Source organism: Chrysemys picta, chromosome 2 (genome assembly GCF_011386835.1).
Source record: "Chrysemys picta bellii isolate R12L10 chromosome 2, ASM1138683v2, whole genome shotgun sequence".
NCBI classification, from domain to species: Eukaryota; Metazoa; Chordata; order Testudines; family Emydidae; genus Chrysemys; species Chrysemys picta.
The window spans coordinates 253,814,925-253,831,546 of NC_088792.1; the positions used below are offsets into that span (position 1 = coordinate 253,814,925).

At 47.1% G+C, this 16,622-nt stretch overlaps 1 protein-coding gene across 6 annotated transcripts in view; it reads left to right on the plus strand.

Annotated features, from left to right (window-relative positions):
* Positions 1 to 16,622, plus strand: part of GRHL2 (grainyhead like transcription factor 2) — a 122,937-nt gene that overhangs the window by 95,869 nt on the left and 10,446 nt on the right. For all 6 annotated transcript variants that reach the window (XM_024109428.3, XM_024109430.3, XM_065585968.1 and 3 more), the window contains 3 exons: positions 8,104 to 8,135; positions 10,007 to 10,101; positions 14,933 to 15,018. In XM_024109428.3, coding sequence (XP_023965196.1) covers positions 8,104 to 8,135; positions 10,007 to 10,101; positions 14,933 to 15,018 — 213 coding nt within the window. The remainder of the gene's footprint in view (positions 1 to 8,103; positions 8,136 to 10,006; positions 10,102 to 14,932; positions 15,019 to 16,622) is intronic.

The window sequence follows — 16,622 nt, forward strand, 5'->3', positions numbered from 1 at the left end:
TTGCTGTCTTTAAAAGTAGTCACAAGGAACAAGCTCCCCTAACGCCATTACATATGATGCCTGTCACCTTGATATCTGTATTTCCTTAGAAGAGTCTTGCACTCACATAGGTAGTGATAATGAAACTCTGGAGATCAAAGGTAATGCTCACAACCATTACTTCTATTGTTCACAAGCATGATTTACCTTTTTTAAAGACCTGTGAATTAAATACAACAGAGTCTTTGCTGGCTTGGTTAGAGCCACTCCTTTATCTCATTGGGAAAGCTGCAAACCTGAATTCTAGCTCCATCAGTGGCTTTTTTCCTAAACATGGATATATTAACTGTGTACTGCTTAGTGGATGGAGTGTGTCTAGGTATATGCACATCTCACTAGAAATGTAAAAGAAACAAAGACTAAAGTGACATTGAGTATGAGTTTATCATTAATTTTTAAAGCAGCCAGCATTGTAGAAGAGATTATGAAAAGCATATAGACCTTAGCCGTCATGATCACAGCTGCCACTAAAATTATTCACCAGGAATGGAAAGACTCCCACTTATATGTCAGCACTGGGTACCTTCTATTCTTGTGACTTTCAAATGCGAATGTGTATTTGCATCAAAATGTAAGAAGATAGAATTCTTCTTCGAGTGCTTGCTCATATCCATTCCATTAGGTGTGTGCGCGCCGCGTGCACGATCGTCGGAAGATTTTTACCCTAGCAACACCGGCGGGTCGGCTGTGGAGCCCCCTAGAGTGGCGCCTTCATGGCGCTGAATATATACCCCAGCCGACCCGGCGCCCCCTCAGTTCCTTCTTACCGCCCCTGACGGTCGTTGGAACTGTGGAGCGCTGCTTAGCTGTTCTCCACTCTCCCTAGCTTACTTCATTATTCGTAGTTATAGTTATAGTTATAGTCCTAGTGTTGTAGTTTTAAAAGTTGTCTAGTTGTTTTAATAGTTCAGGGGATTAAGGGGGTCGTCTCCCCCTTTCTCCCCCGGCCGCGGGGCCGGGCTCATGCCCAACGCTCCCGGCTTCAAGCTGTGCGCCTCCTGCGCTAAGCCTATGCCCACGAGCGACCCGCACGACTCCTGTCTGAAGTGCCTGGGAGAGTCCCATCAAACAGATAAGTGCAAGATCTGTAAGGCCTTCAGACCAAGGACCAAGAAGGAGCGGGACTTTCGGCTCCGGCAACTCCTGATGGAGGCGGCACTTACTCCGGACGCTCCATCCACAAGTCAAGCCCCGGCACCTTGCGCCTCGGTGCGCAGTGCCCCGGCGGCACCGGCCATGACGACCACGCGAGTGGCGTCAGATGAGCCTTCCCGGCACCGGACCTCGTCGGCACCGCAAGCACGGCAAGTGCCTCGGCGCCGGTCATTATCCCCAGGGCATAAGAAAGCCCATAAGACGGGGACTTCCGTGCCGAAGACGCTGGCTCCCCCAGTGCCGGGGGTAGAGCCGCGTACGCCGGTGGAGCACCGGAAACAGGTGCCTCCAGCACCGTCGACTCCGGCGCCGAGGCCGTTGAGTCCGGTGCAGACGGCGTCTCCACCGAGGCCGGCGGTGATACAGTGCCTCCCGTCGACGCCAGAGACCTTCGCGGCGGCGAGAGACTTAATAGCTCTCACGGAGCCGGCACCGCCTCAACCACCGGCACCGACGGCACCGTTGACTCGCCCGGTCCAGTCGAGGGGGAAACCTGCCTTGATGCGCCCTCCATCACAAGGGCTGGAACCTCGGCACCGATCCAGGTCCCGAAGCAGGTCCCCACGCCGCTCGCAGTCCCGGCACCGAGTATCGTCTCGGCACCGGTCGTACTCGCGGCCAAGATCTTCTTCGCGGCACCGCTCTACGTCTCGGCACCGCTATGATCGTCGGCACCGATCAACGTCGAGACGTAGTTCTCGGCACCGCCACGGTCGACGCTCGACGTCGAGGGGCCGCTCCCGGCACCGGGCATACTCCAGGTCCTCGTCGAGGTCCAGATCCGACTCCCGGCACCGACGAGGTCATCGGCACCGGTCGCGGTCCCGGCACCGATCGCCGGCACCGCGCAGAGATAGGTCATCTCCAGACCGGCACCGTGCGGCACCACAGCCCACGGGGCTCGTTTCATCTCTCTCGGCACCGCCATGGCCGTCAAGATCGGTGTCTCGCTCCTCGGAGGACCTGTCGAGATCGGCATATCCCCCTCAAGGGCAAGCCGAGGAACGAAACTTGGGCCATTGGCAGGAGATGGCAGAGGACCACTCTCATGGACCATCTCACTGGTCGTTTTGGACCCCGTGGGCGTACCATCAGGCGCAAGGGGCTCCAATAGCTTCGACCTCTCGCTCGGGTCACTCCGTTAGAAGGGCCCCGGAGTCCACCATCTCTCGGCCTCCGCCAGGGGGCATGGAGGCTTCAGTGTCCACACCACCCGACACCATGGACCCAAGTGCAGGTGATGCCCCGGCCCAAGAGCAGGGGGATCAGGACCCCCCCTTGGATCCAGTGCCACCGGAGGCATCCTCTTCCTCCTCTCCGGATGAGGCAGTGGCGGGCACTTCCTGTACGGGTCCCCCTCCGATAGATCTTCGGGCTCACCAGGATCTCCTGCGTAGGATGGCCCGTAATATGGACCTACAGGTGGAGGAGATAGTGGAGGTTCACGACCCGATCGTGAATATCCTTGGAGCAGATGCCCCATCGAGGGTGGCGTTACCTCTGATCCGCACGATCCAAACAAATGCGGATACGATATGGCAAACTCCTGCCTCCATTCCACCCACAGCGAGAGGGGTGGAAAGAAAATACTTTGTCCCGTCGAAGGACTGTGGGTACTTGTATACCCACCCCCAACCGTGTTCACTGGTGGTGGAATCAGTGAATGCACGAGAGCGCCACGGCCAGCAGGCTGCAGCGCCTAAATCAAAAGAGGCTAAGCGGCTCGATCTGTTTGGCCGCAAGGTTTACTCAGCCGGAGGGCTACAACTTAGAGCGGCGAACCAACAGGCGCTACTGAGCCGCTACAATTTCAACTCCTGGAACTCTATGGGGAAGTTTAAGGAGTTGATTCCCCAAGAGTCCAGGGAGGAGTTTGGAGCCATGGTAGAGGAGGGCAAGAAGGTGGCTCGGACCTCCTTGCAAGCCTCCTTGGACATTGCAGACTCAGCGGCGAGGACCCTGGCTTCGGGTATCGCTATGCGCAGGATCTCCTGGCTTCAGGTTTCGGGTTTGCCTCCGGAGCTGCAGCAAACCCTACAAGATCTGCCTTTTGAGGGTCATGGATTGTTCTCAGATAAGACGGACTCTCGCCTGCAGAGCCTCAAGGACTCGAGAACAATCATGCGCTCCCTGGGGATGCATGTTGTGGGCCCCCAGCGCAGGCCGTTTAGGCCGCAGCCTCAGCGCTTCTACCCCCCCCCGCCTCGTCAGAGACAGGACTCGGCCCGGAGGCGAGGGCGAGGTGGTAGAAGAAGGTGGACCGGCCCTCAACCTGGCCAGAACCAGGGGCCACCTAGACCACCTTCAGGCCCCAGGCAGAACTTTTGAAGGTGCGGTCGAGGACGGCGCCCCAGTCATCCCCCAGGATCCAGCCCCCTCCTTTCGGGATCGCCTCTCCCACTTCCACCGTGCTTGGTCCCTTATAACTTCGGACCGTTGGGTCCTCCGCACGGTGGAGAGGGGATACGCTATCCAGTTTTCTTCATTTCCCCCCTCCTCCCCCCCTTCCCCGTCCCTCTTCAGGGACCCTTCTCACGAGCAACTTCTTATACAGGAAGTCTCTACGCTCCTCGCCATGGGGGCCATAGAGGAGGTTCCAGTGGATTTAAGGGGCAGGGGATTCTATTCCCGTTACTTCCTCATCCCCAAGTCCAAAGGAGGTCTGCGACCCATCTTGGACTTGCGCGGACTCAACAAATTCGTAGTAAAGTTGAAGTTCCGCATGGTCTCTCTGGGGGCCATTATCCCTTCCCTCGATCCTGGAGACTGGTTTGCCGCCCTCGACATGAAAGACGCATACTTTCACGTTGCTATTTACCCGCCTCACAGACGCTTCCTCCGATTCGTGGTAAACAGGGTGCACTACCAATTTGCAGTCCTTCCCTTCGGCCTATCTTCGGCCCCACGGGTCTTCACGAAATGTATGGCTGTCGTGGCAGCGTACCTTCGTCGGCAAGGGATACAAGTGTTCCCGTACCTAGACGACTGGCTGGTACGCGGTCGCACCAAGGAACAAGTTCGCGATCACGTCCACATAATAGTGCGCACATTCAACAAGTTGGGTATCCTACTCAACAAGGACAAATCCACTCTAGAACCTACCCAGAGAATAGAATTCATCGGTGCGGTTCTAGACTCCAGACGCGCACAAGCCATCCTGCCAGACAATCGCTTTTGCACCATCACGAGCCTCATCCAAGGACTCAAGGCCTTCCCAACTACCACGGTGAGGTCGTGCCTTACCCTGCTGGGTCACATGGCTTCCTGCACGTACGTAACCAGGCATGCCAGACTTCGGCTTCGCCCACTCCAGACCTGGGTGTCATCAATATACCGCCCACATCGGGACAGCCTGAATATGGTGGTCACAATCCCGAACTCGGTCCTGACCTCCCTCACATGGTGGCTAGATCACAATGTGGTTTGCGAAGGGATGCCGTTTCACGCCCCACAACCCTCTCTGCACCTGGTCACAGACGCTTCATCTCTGGGTTGGGGCGCCCATCTCAACGAGCACCATACCCAGGGCCTGTGGGCTGCACCTCAGCTAGCCCTACACATCAATGTTCGGGAACTGATGGCGGTGCGCCTGGCGTGCCAGGCATTTCTCAATCTCCTACGGGGCCGCTGTGTGTTAGTTCTCACCGACAACACCACGGCCATGTTTTACATCAACAAGCAAGGAGGAGCACGTTCGTCAATTCTATGCCAAGAGGCCATTCGCCTGTGGGACTTCTGCATCGCCCACTCAATCCATCTCACGGCATCGTTCCTCCCTGGAGTCCAGAACACTTTAGCGGACCGACTCAGCAGGTCCTTTCAAACGCACGAGTGGTCTATCCGTCCGGACATCATACATTCCGTCTTCCAGAAGTGGGGGTTTCCCCAGATAGACCTGTTTGCATCTCGAGACAACAGGAAGTGCCACGTGTTCTGCTCCCTGCAAGGTCGAGCCCCAGGCTCCCTCTCGGATGCGTTTCTCCTTCCCTGGAAAGACCACCTGTTTTATGCCTTCCCTCCGTTTCCTCTGGTCCACAAGGTACTGCTCAAATTGCGCAGAGACCAGGCACAGGTAATTCTGGTCGCTCCAGCGTGGCCGAGACAACATTGGTACACCACGCTGCTGGAACTCTCGGTTCAGACACCGATCCCGCTTCCGTTGTATCCGGATCTCCTCACGCAGAACCACGGCCGGCTGCGTCACCCCGACCTGCAATCACTCCACCTCACGGCGTGGCTGCTCCATGGTTCACCCAGGCAGAGCAACAGTGTTCACACTCTGTCCAACAGATTCTGCTGAGCAGTAGGAAGCCTTCAACACGGACCACATACTTGGCCAAGTGGAAGCGGTTCTCCTGTTGGTGCGAACAACGAGCCACGTCCCCATTGCACGCACCTATTCCTCTTATTTTGGAATATCTCCTCTCCCTAAAACAGCAAGGGTTGGCGATATCTTCAATTAGAGTTCACCTGGCCGCTATATCGGCCTTCCATCCAGGGGAACTCGCGTCCTCGGTATTCTCTAACCCAATGGTCGTTAGATTCCTCAAGGGCTTGGACCGGATGTACCCACAACAACGTCAGCCCGTTCCGACGTGGGACCTCAACCTGGTTCTCTCCAAGCTCACAGGTCCTCCATTCGAGCCACTGGCCACCTGTTCACTTCTGTACCTGTCCTGGAAGACAGCCTTCCTCGTAGCCATCACCTCAGCAAGGCGCGTTTCTGAACTCAGGGCGCTTACATCCGAGCCCCCTTACACAGTTTTCCACAAGGATAAAGTGCAGCTTCGTCCACATCCTGCCTTTCTCCCTAAAGTGGTTTCTCCATTTCATATCAACCAGGATATATTTCTCCCGGTTTTTCACCCTAAACCACATGCTACTCGCCAGGATCAACGTTTGCATTCCCTGGACGTGCGAAGGGCCCTGGCCTTCTATATTGACCGCACAAAGCACTTTAGAAAGACGACGCAACTCTTCGTTGCAGTGGCCGACCGATTGAAAGGCTCACCGGTCTCCTCACAACGCCTATCCTCCTGGATTACGTCTTGCATCCGGACTTGCTACGACCTGGCAGGTGTCTCAGTACCACACCTCACCGCTCACTCCACGAGGGCCCAAGCTTCCTCGACGGCTTTCCTGGCGCAAGTTCCGATCCAGGACATTTGTAGAGCTGCGGTTTGGTCGTCAGTCCACACGTTTACGGCTCACTATGCACTAGTGCAGCAGTCCAGGGACGATGCTGCCTTCGGATCAGCAGTTTTGCACACAGCAATGTCTCACTCCGACCCCACCGCCTAAGTTGGGCTTGGGAGTCACCTAATGGAATGGATATGAGCAAGCACTCGAAGAAGAAAAGACGGTTACTCACCGTTGTAACTGTTGTTCTTCGAGATGTGTTGCTCATATCCATTCCAAACCCGCCCTCCGTCCCCACTGTCGGAGTAGCCGGCAAGAAGGAACTGAGGGGGCGCCGGGTCGGCTGGGGTATATATTCAGCGCCATGAAGGCGCCACTCTAGGGGGCTCCACAGCCGACCCGCCGGTGTTGCTAGGGTAAAAATCTTCCGACGATCGTGCACGCGGCGCGCACACACCTAATGGAATGGATATGAGCAACACATCTCGAAGAACAACAGTTACAACGGTGAGTAACCGTCTTTTATTCCTTACCACATGGAATGTAAATAATTTTCCAAATTAAAATGGAATATATCATATTCTTTCTGACTGCACGCTTATAGATAATATTTATCCCTATTCTATATCGCTGTATACTAGGGTTTTCTGGGTATCCTAATGTTTTTATCCTTAGCTATTCTTTGTGTTTTGTATTTTACAAAACCTCCTATTTCTTGGTTCCAAAATGTTTTATTAGAACAATACTTTGGAGTTATACAGCACCTTTCATCTGATGAGCTTATACTACTTTACAGATATTAATGGATTTAGCCTCAGCACACTTCTCTGCTCCCCCTGTTCACTCCACCTGGCTACGCCACTGCCCTCATCTCCCACTGAAAGTTTCAGTTGCAGTTGAGTGCAATCAGCACCTTGCACATTCAAACCATAGGAGACGTGTCCAAGGTCAGTCAGGAAATCTGTGGCAGAACTGGGACTAGAACACAGGTTTTTAGTTCTGTGTTTTAGTTCCTAGTTTTCAATGTTAGTAGAACAAGCGAGCATTCTTACCTACCAGTAAGCATTTTTACCTATCTACCTACTCACCTGCCTTGCAGGGGGGTTGTGAGGACTATGGTTGATCTAGTGTCTTATACAGCAACTGAAACATGGAGAATGCTATGAAAATACTGAGCATTATTTGTATCTCTGCTACAGACTGTAGTCCAGGACCCTGGCTGGTTTAAAATGGTGCCACTGTATTCAAGCTATGCTTATTTACAGGAGCTGAGTATCTGGCCCTGTATATAGGTGCATCATGCTAGAAACAGATGTGTACCATACATACTAATACCATTTGCATATCCATTAGTGCCTTTAATTTTTGTATTAGTTTTTATATTTTAATTAGCTTCCTCGACATCTATTTTATATATAAAGCTTGTGACTGCTGTGGTTTAAATCACATTGGGGTTATTTAGGCAAGTAGTAATCTGATTTTCAGGACTGTTATACTTTCCTAGCGATTGGAAGAATGATGTAAACCAGACTGGAGAAGATTCTTGTCAAAATACATTGAGGTACCTCCATTGTGGCATACACAACAGCAGTTGTTCTAATCCACATTTTCTTCAGGTCACAATTAAAACCATAGACAATTGTTTTATACAAGGGGGAAAAAATTAACAGATGCAAAATTCAAACTGTGTCTCTTTTCCTTTTTTGAGCTCTTCCATATAGCGGGTATCTATGCTGCAGCAATAAACTTGTTCCTTTTCCACCCCTACAGGTTTGCTATAACATAGACGACGAGAGAGAAGGGTAAGACATTTATTGCTTTGCGATAAAGTTTTGCAGCCAGTAGTCCAAACCCTTGAAAATCAGGCACGCAACCACAGAGTCAAATAAACAAGAACCATTTTTTCCTTCCTGTTCTGTGTTCATAACTTGTGGAGTTGAGAAGGCAAAGTTTTTTTATTTTGACTACTGTTTTCCGCCACATGGGCTGGCTTCTTTTTATATCTGTTTATTTTTACAGTCCATAATAAAATAGTGGATTAAGCAGGAAGGATCATCACAAGGTCAATACAATGTACTGGATCATAACATAAAATAATAATTTTACATTTATATTAGTACTGTACCTTCCACCTTAAGGAAACCCCAAGCCCCTTTAAAATTTTTCCATGTAGGAATTGCTTAAAGCACCATTGAAAAGCAAGAAGCTCTTGAGTGGAAGATAGAAGCTGTTTAATAGTGCAGAGCAACACGTGACGCAACTGTGTAGGAGAAGAAGTGGATCCATGTCCAATACAAATGCATAAGGATTTTAAGTCGGCTGAATATAATTTTAAGTCGGCTGAATATAGCATGTTGGGGCTGACTCCCCTACTCTTGCAAACAAAATGGAATTTTTAATGGTACCAAGTGGCCCAGTCTCAGTTTTGACTTATCCTGAAGATTGTAGATCCACTATCATAGTGCCCCCTAGCAGCATGCAGAAGCATTAGCTCTCTATGAGCGTAGAGGAAGAATGCCCCCTACTTAAACACCACAATAATTTCCTGCAGCACCTTTGGTTTCTCTGGTGTCTCCCAACCAGGTACTGACTGTTTGAACCTGTTTAAATATGGTGAGATCACAGTTGGAAGTTTAAAGGTTGCAGACTGCAACCACAACCCCTTTCCATTCTACAAGTTATGAATTCTCTCCATTAACTTCATGTTCCTCCTTCCTTTCTCTATCTTCTGTACAAATGAGCATGGTGTTGCCTTTTAAATAAGTGTAAAGAACAGGAGTTTGGAATACTATTGAGCAAGGCTCAACCATATAAATTGCAGAGTATTATTGGCCAAGAGAAGCAAAATCTTACATTCAAACTGATGGCATTTCTCTTTCTGTCTGTCTGTTTGGATATAATGCAATAATGCTTCCAATAACACATTCAACCAGGTCTGTAATTGTCTACAGATCAAAAAATTGGTTGATGGCAGCCATTAATAGCTTCCAGCATAACAATACCCCAGTCTCATCTCTGCCTATCTTCCCAACAGAGTTTCACATGTTGACACCTTCGATGATTTATCTCCCAAACAGAAGAAAAGGGATAAAATGTGGGGTGGGGAAGGTGAGATGGGGGGCATACAGAACCCCAGCAGGGAAGGAGAATGGAGAACCTGGTATGGGGAAGGGAGAAATGAGGGAGAACACAGAGCCCTGGCATGGGAGTAAGGGGGAGATGTGGTGTATAGAGTCCCTGAAGGGGGAAATGAGGAGATAGTGGGGGGCATACCCTGGCATGGTGGAGTCCTTGATATAGAGGAAGGTGGGAGAGTGACTGTATAGTGACATCAGCATGATGCTCTGCACTATTAAACAGCTTCTATCTTCCACTCAAGAGCATCTTTTTTCATGCTCCTTCCTCATATGTTTAAACAGATATTGGCCTTTGTAATTTGTATTTAATATTGGGAAATATTTACCTGACATAGTCATTCTGGGAAATTCAAGAGGCTTGGATAGTTCAGAGAAGGATCAGGATCTAAATCCTTGCAGTTCTTGCTCTACCATTCCTTGAGACGCTAGTGGGAGTTTTGCTTGAGTATGGAGTGAGATATAAACTGTCACTGTTGGCTCCTCTCTTGTTGGAAGGAGAGTATTATGACAAAAAGGCTGTTTTGTTATTTTTCTAGTAGCAGCATCCTGGTTAAAAGGATGTTCCGGCCTGTGGAGGAGGAGTTTGGCCCATCGCCTTTGAAACAAATGAAAGAAGAAGGACTGAAAAGAGGTAATAATTAATTATCAGGAAAATAAATGCACTGGTCTGCATTCTTCACTCATGCAGTCTAGGGCAGTGGTTCTCAAAGCCAGGCTGCCGCTTGTTCAGGAAAAGCCCCTGGTGGGCCGGGCTGGTTTGTTTACCTGCCGTGTCCGCAGGTTTGGCCCATCATGGCTCCCACTGGCCGCAGTTCACCGCTCCAGGCCAATGGGGGCTGGGAGAAGTGGCGTGGGCTGAGGGATGTGCTGGCTGCCCTTCCCGCAGCCCCCATTGGCCTGGAGTGGCCAACCACGGCCAGTGATTGGCCAAACCTGCAGACGCGGCAGGTAAACAAACCAGCCCGGCCCTCCAGGGGCTTTCCCTGAACAAGCGGCGGACTGGCTTTGAGAACCACTGGTTTAGGGTGAACCAGAAATTACTCAAATGAAAATCAGTGGCATTACAATGGTGTAAAAATAGAGTAAGTGACAGAAGAATGAGGCCCACTGCCACCACACCAACTATTATACAAGGAGAATTTCTAGAACATGCTAAGGGTAATCAATAGGTACTAGTTTGCATGCTATCTTGAGAAGGGATAGACAAATGTGATTGTATAAAATATAAACTGTCCAGAACGTTTCCCAACCCTTGAAACAGACTTTGAGGTTCAAAAAAGTTCCCCTGACAAATCCTTCACTATTTATTTTTCATTTGCATTCATCTTAGCACTTTCTTGTTCTGGATAGGACCACAATACAAAGGACACAATACACTGGGTCAGATACAGAGATCCAAGCTCCTGCTGACTTTATTGGGAGATTAGCCTGAGTAAAAACTGTAAGGATTTAGTCCAATGAGAGAGCTACTTTCATGAGACTTTCAGTCAAATATTGCTGAAGACTCCAGAGGTTTGAATAGTTCAGATCAGTCAAACCTGCCAATGTGTTGAGATCGTGAGTGTGTGTGTGTGTGTGTGTCCTTGACAATATTAAGAAAACAAAACACTGAGATGTGCTACACATCGGTGTCCTTTCACCTTTTCAGGAATGTCTCTCCATGTGCTTAGATCTGTGATCTTTCTTTTGCTGGCCATGGTGGTGATGTACATGAATCTGTGAAGGGTACCAGATGTACCAGGTAGATGCTGTTGTCTACTTAGAATTAATGAGCAGAAAGATTTTTAAAAATCAAAATGAAAATGTGAGATAAGCCCAAGTCAAAGACCCAGATCTGACCAAACTGAAGCCCTGGTCAGTTCAGATTTGGGGGTGTTGGCACCACCCATTGAAAGCAGAGGGGCCAGGTACCAGGGCTGGGTGTGAAACCCTTTTCTCCCTACATACTGGGCCCAACAAAGAATTCCCAGCCAACAGCATGGTGAACTAGCATGAGAGAGACACTTGCTTTGATTCCTTCAGTTGAGTGATTAATTTATAATATGGTTCAGGAAGATCACACAGGCATGCACATAGGAGCCATTGTTGTACAGCTCAAAACACCTGTGTAATTCTTGTTCTGTGATTTGTTGTTTTAACGTTATTCAGGATTCACAGCTATGTCAGGATGAAGAATTCAAAACATAAAACATTTTAATGGTGACAAAATTTGAACTAATTAAAGCCAGCAGCCTCCAGCTGCCCTGTTCACATCCCCGTTCATGCAGTGCTACCCAGAGGTTTTACTTTGCTGGTCCCAAGCCAGGCCTCTTCCAGCTTGCCTTCCTGCCCTGGCAGACTTTCTGCAACCTGTCTCAGATTCTCCATCCTGAAGAATGCCTTGTCTTTCTAGCTTATGTCTCTCAAGAAAATCACTCTAAATTACACTAAAATAGTTTGGATTTGTAGGGTCATGTGAGCTGTTCACATGGAACACAAAACCCACCCTAAAGTCTTGTCTACACTGAGCATTTGCACTGATTTAGCTGCACTGGTACAAACCCCAAGATCCACGAGCGCAAAGCACATCTTTACTTGTGTAAACCACTTCTCCCTCTTTTTTGTTGCATAAATCACATCTCCCTCCATTGTAAATTATCCATAACCGACAACACAACACATTGCACTGATTTGTCACACCTTGGTTACTTGTATCATACCTTGGCAGGTTTGAAGGCTGAGAGGCATGAGGCTAAGATTTTCAAAGTGGGTGCCCAAAGTTAGGCTCCTAAATTCCTTTTTTCTTTTTATGTGGCATCTCCATTACTGGAGGTTTGCCCCCATGTTAGCCCATTCTGTACAGCCCTCTGCTAATCTCTTTGTGGATGATCAGTCCTTTTGATCCGCACAAGGTACCACATCATCCATCCAAGATCATCTTTGCCTGCCTCATGTTCTTCTGCCAACTACTTTCCCTTCCAGTTCCCATAAACGTGCATCACCTGCTGAACCCCTTAAAATGCTTCCTGCAAATTGAATCTTTCTTTTCATAAGGTCTCAGTATTTCCTGAGTTCCAGTCATCTCCAGTAGTTTTTCATTGATTCTGCAATCTATCCATTATCTTTTCAGAATTCTTCCATAACATCATAATTCAAATTCATATTTAGACACCTAAATTAGTGGCCTGATTTTTCAAAAGAGCTGAACATCCCAGCAGCTTTGCTTGACTTCAGGGGAGCTGCTGGGTGCTCAGCATTTTTGAAAATCGGGCTGTTTATTTAGACACCTAAATATAGATTTAGGAGTCTACCCATAGGGACCATATTTGAAACTCTTGGTCTTAGAGCATTAAGTAACACAGTGCAATCCAAAGCTGGGAAGACAGTAGGTACTGAATATTTAGAGCTAGGAATAGATAGCTTAGAGGTTACAGTTTTTCTGATTTGCCCCTACACACAGCTCACTGTCTATTACTATATCTAGCCTGTCTTTAACACTGTGATTTATCCTTGGTAAGAGAGACTGGCTAGATGACATGGAAATAGTGACAGTATGATGGACACTTAATCAGATGTGATAAGAGATGTTTGAATCACATAACTGAGTGAATCAATGACAGAATTCCATTCACGCCACTAAAACACCATATACTTACAACTCCGTGTTCTATGTACACATAGCAGTGATTCAGGTTCCCCATTATCCCTGTAATTGATCCTTCATTCAACATAATGTTCTCTGACATTCTCAGTACAGCAAAGAGATTTAACTTTAACTACCCTAACAGTAACATTTGATTGAGTGATTTTCCCCCTTTCAGATATAAGCTGAAAGTTACATGGGAACTGTTTCGAGTCACCAAAAAGCCATTCTTGAATAAGCAAATCGTGTTACTACATATCATCAGATAGATTAGGCTCTCTACATTTCACTATTACATGGATTTTTAAGGCTTTTACCCATCCCTGGGTGCACTTTATATGGTTCTATAGTAAGGTCCTTAACATTGCTAAATACGAGGAGCAAAAACATCATGATCCCCTGAAGCCCAGTTTTAAGGCAGAGAATGGACAGTGATCTTGACAGCTAAGTACGAGCTCATTTCAGTCACCTGAAAGCCCGGGCAAAGAAGTTGCAATTCTTCCTAATGTGTCCATGTTCACACTTAAAACATATTTCCAATGGGAATTAAAGCTATAGCAAATACTCTTCTGCCTCTGTCTTACAAAGGAGGTGATTCTATTGTAAAATTAATATAATCTGGTGAAAAATATCCTCCAGACTCTAAGGGTTAAAAACTAGTCTCTCTTTCTTGTATTTCCAATTTGTAGGTACAAATAATGGCTGGTGCAGTTTGTCACATAGACCTCTAAGTATCTGGTAGAATATGTATATGTGCATGTAATATACATTAATTGATATCGAATTTCCTGGTAGTTTGAAATAAACTGTCCCTTTAGAAAAATAGTTATCAATACCTTACACTTCTGTCTAAAAAAGTTTAACTTACTGCAGTTACAAGTAACACCTAAGATTCATATAAGTGAAGAGATTAGACAAAGAAATGTGTTTTTCTAATTTTCAGTTTGTTTACTTTGTACCTGTGTCAGCACTTTGTGTAGAGTCTGTTTCACTGTTTCCCCTTTTATCTGTGAGGGTGTTTAGCACAGCAAGAGGGGAGAGAAAAAACATCTAGATCAGACAGGAAACTATGATTGCAAACCCGCAAAAATTGGCAGGGGTCTGAGGAGGAGATTTTCAAAGGCACAAAGGGCAGGTGAAAATCAATGGGAAGTAAGTGCCTAACTGCCATTTGTGCCTTTGAATAACTCCCCTGTAGTGCCTGAAATTACTTTTAACTCATTCTGTGAAATTGACTAGATTTCATTTTGAGGGTGCACATTTAAGGTTGCCAAAATGGTAACATCAAAGAATGTTACTTTTTTTTAAACTTACTTTTTTCTCAGGGTATTGGCTAAAGGCAAATTTAATTTACGAAGTAGACGTGCCTTTTCTGAATTCCTTTTCCTAGCCTTTTGGCTAAAGGTTAGAGAGGTGCAAATCTTATAAAGAGGTTGCAGAGAGAACTGGTTATAATTTCAGTTGTTTGATCCCATGATTCAGCCCAGGGACTGAAAATCTACAAAGCAATAGCTCAAATGCTCTTTAACGGGGACTTCACATATTTCAATAAAACTATTAACTAATCTTAAATTCACAAAAACATGGATTCCTCAAAAATTTAATGTAATTGGTTTAATTTTCTTTGTGTGTTTCCAAATATGCAGCCAATATGCCTCCTGCAAGTTTACATCAGTGTTTACAGGAGATGGTGTTATTTTTTAACAACAATATCTGGCTTTCATTATTTGTGTTGATTTGTCATTGATTCAAAATTAATATTTGGCTTCCTATTTAATAAGACGTATTTCATCTGCTCAGTTGTCTGTGCCTGCTCCAAATTTGATCCTTGCTCTTTCAGTGCTTCTGTATGTGAGGAAAGAGACTGATGAAGTGTTTGATGCTTTGATGCTAAAGTCACCCACAGTGAAGGGGCTAATGGAAGCGGTAAGTATCTCACATCCCTACCTTATTAATCTTCCACTGAAAGAAAAATCTTGAGATTCTCAAAGTATTACTTAGACAGAACACATAGTGCACACACAAAGCCATCCTCATACATATTTAACTGCTTCATAAAGACTTTTTGGAGCATGCCTCCTTATCTGAAATTCACTACTGTCAGCAGGTCAATGAGATAAGACTAATTCGTACAGCTGATTTATGGGTCTTGAGAAACTGAGGTAATTAACAAATGCCTGAAGAAGAAAATAGGGTCAGACTGCGTGTTCCGACATGCCTCCTATGCAAGAGAGATTCAGAGCTCTTTAAACCTTTGCCTGTAGCAACTGCATGTGTGTCCACTGCTAATGCCTTTTAACCTTAGGATACTGACTGTGAATATCCCTTTTCCTAGGGCTTTTGTGGGGTTGCTCTGCTGGGGGTGAAAGGATTGTTAATGGTTACTTGGCAAGAGCCAGTCCTCTCCTCTCCTCGATACCTTCTGCCAGCAACTCGCTTTCTTTTCCAGCCTTCCGAAATGACCTACCTTCCCTTTATGAACTGCCTGCGCCCGCTCTACTTCTCTGATTTGGCTTTGCTGCTACTTGCAATCCAGTGATCCCTGATCAGCAGTGGACACCTCCAAATTTAAACCTAGTTTGATGACCTGGCACCAGTCAAGGTCACATTGTGAGGTCTAGTGAGGTGCAGGGAAGACCCCAGAGTGGAGAGGGGGATGGAAAATGTCAGATTGCCAGTGAGCTGTGGGTGGGGTGGCTGGGTGAGGCAGGGAAGTTAGAATTTGGGAGGTTAGAATTTAGTTAAGAAGAGAAATGGGAAGGGGACAGGAGCACCAACTTAGAGCTTGTTTCCAGCTCCTCAGCTATGAGCACTAAAAAAAGTACACTGGCACTGTCAGCGTTAATGTTGGGCTTGTTCTTGTATACAGCCCAACAGCAGAGGCCTAGAACGAAATGTCCTGGGTTACAGTCCCCTGTAACGGGCCAGTAGCAGGGGAGAACAGATGGCTGGCTAATGAAGTAGTTCTAAGGGCCCTGAAAAGTTTGCTGTCTAATTAATAATGTTATAATAGGATCTGATCTTGTCATTGTAGCTGGGCTCCAGTTGTGTTATAATCAATTTAGACCTAAACGTCCTCTTCATCTCTGTGCCTATTCCCTAGGCAATGTGCATTTGAAAAGATAGCAGAAGTAGCTCAGAGACAGAAAAAGATCCTGTTTCCTGTCCACGGGCATGGCTGTGGGTTCAGTATTATTTTTAGCACTGATGGAATCTAGTCTGGGAGTGAAATGTTCATTTTAGTGATCTTGAACACTTTCGGAAAACAGACATTCTCATTGGTAGGCAGAATGGTGGTATGATGGGGAAATCCATACCAAACGGTGTTTATTTGCATGCACCATGTATTCTCCCCACAGTCTTTCCAGCACTTCATTTTATGAGATTTGTAATTTTACACACTCTAAACTCAGTAATAAGGTTTGACAGAATAAGGCTCACACCCCTGAATAATGAAGGGTTCCCTGAGTGATCCTAATTCAAACTCTGCTTTTGTATTTACAAGATATACATTTTTTTTGTTCATCACA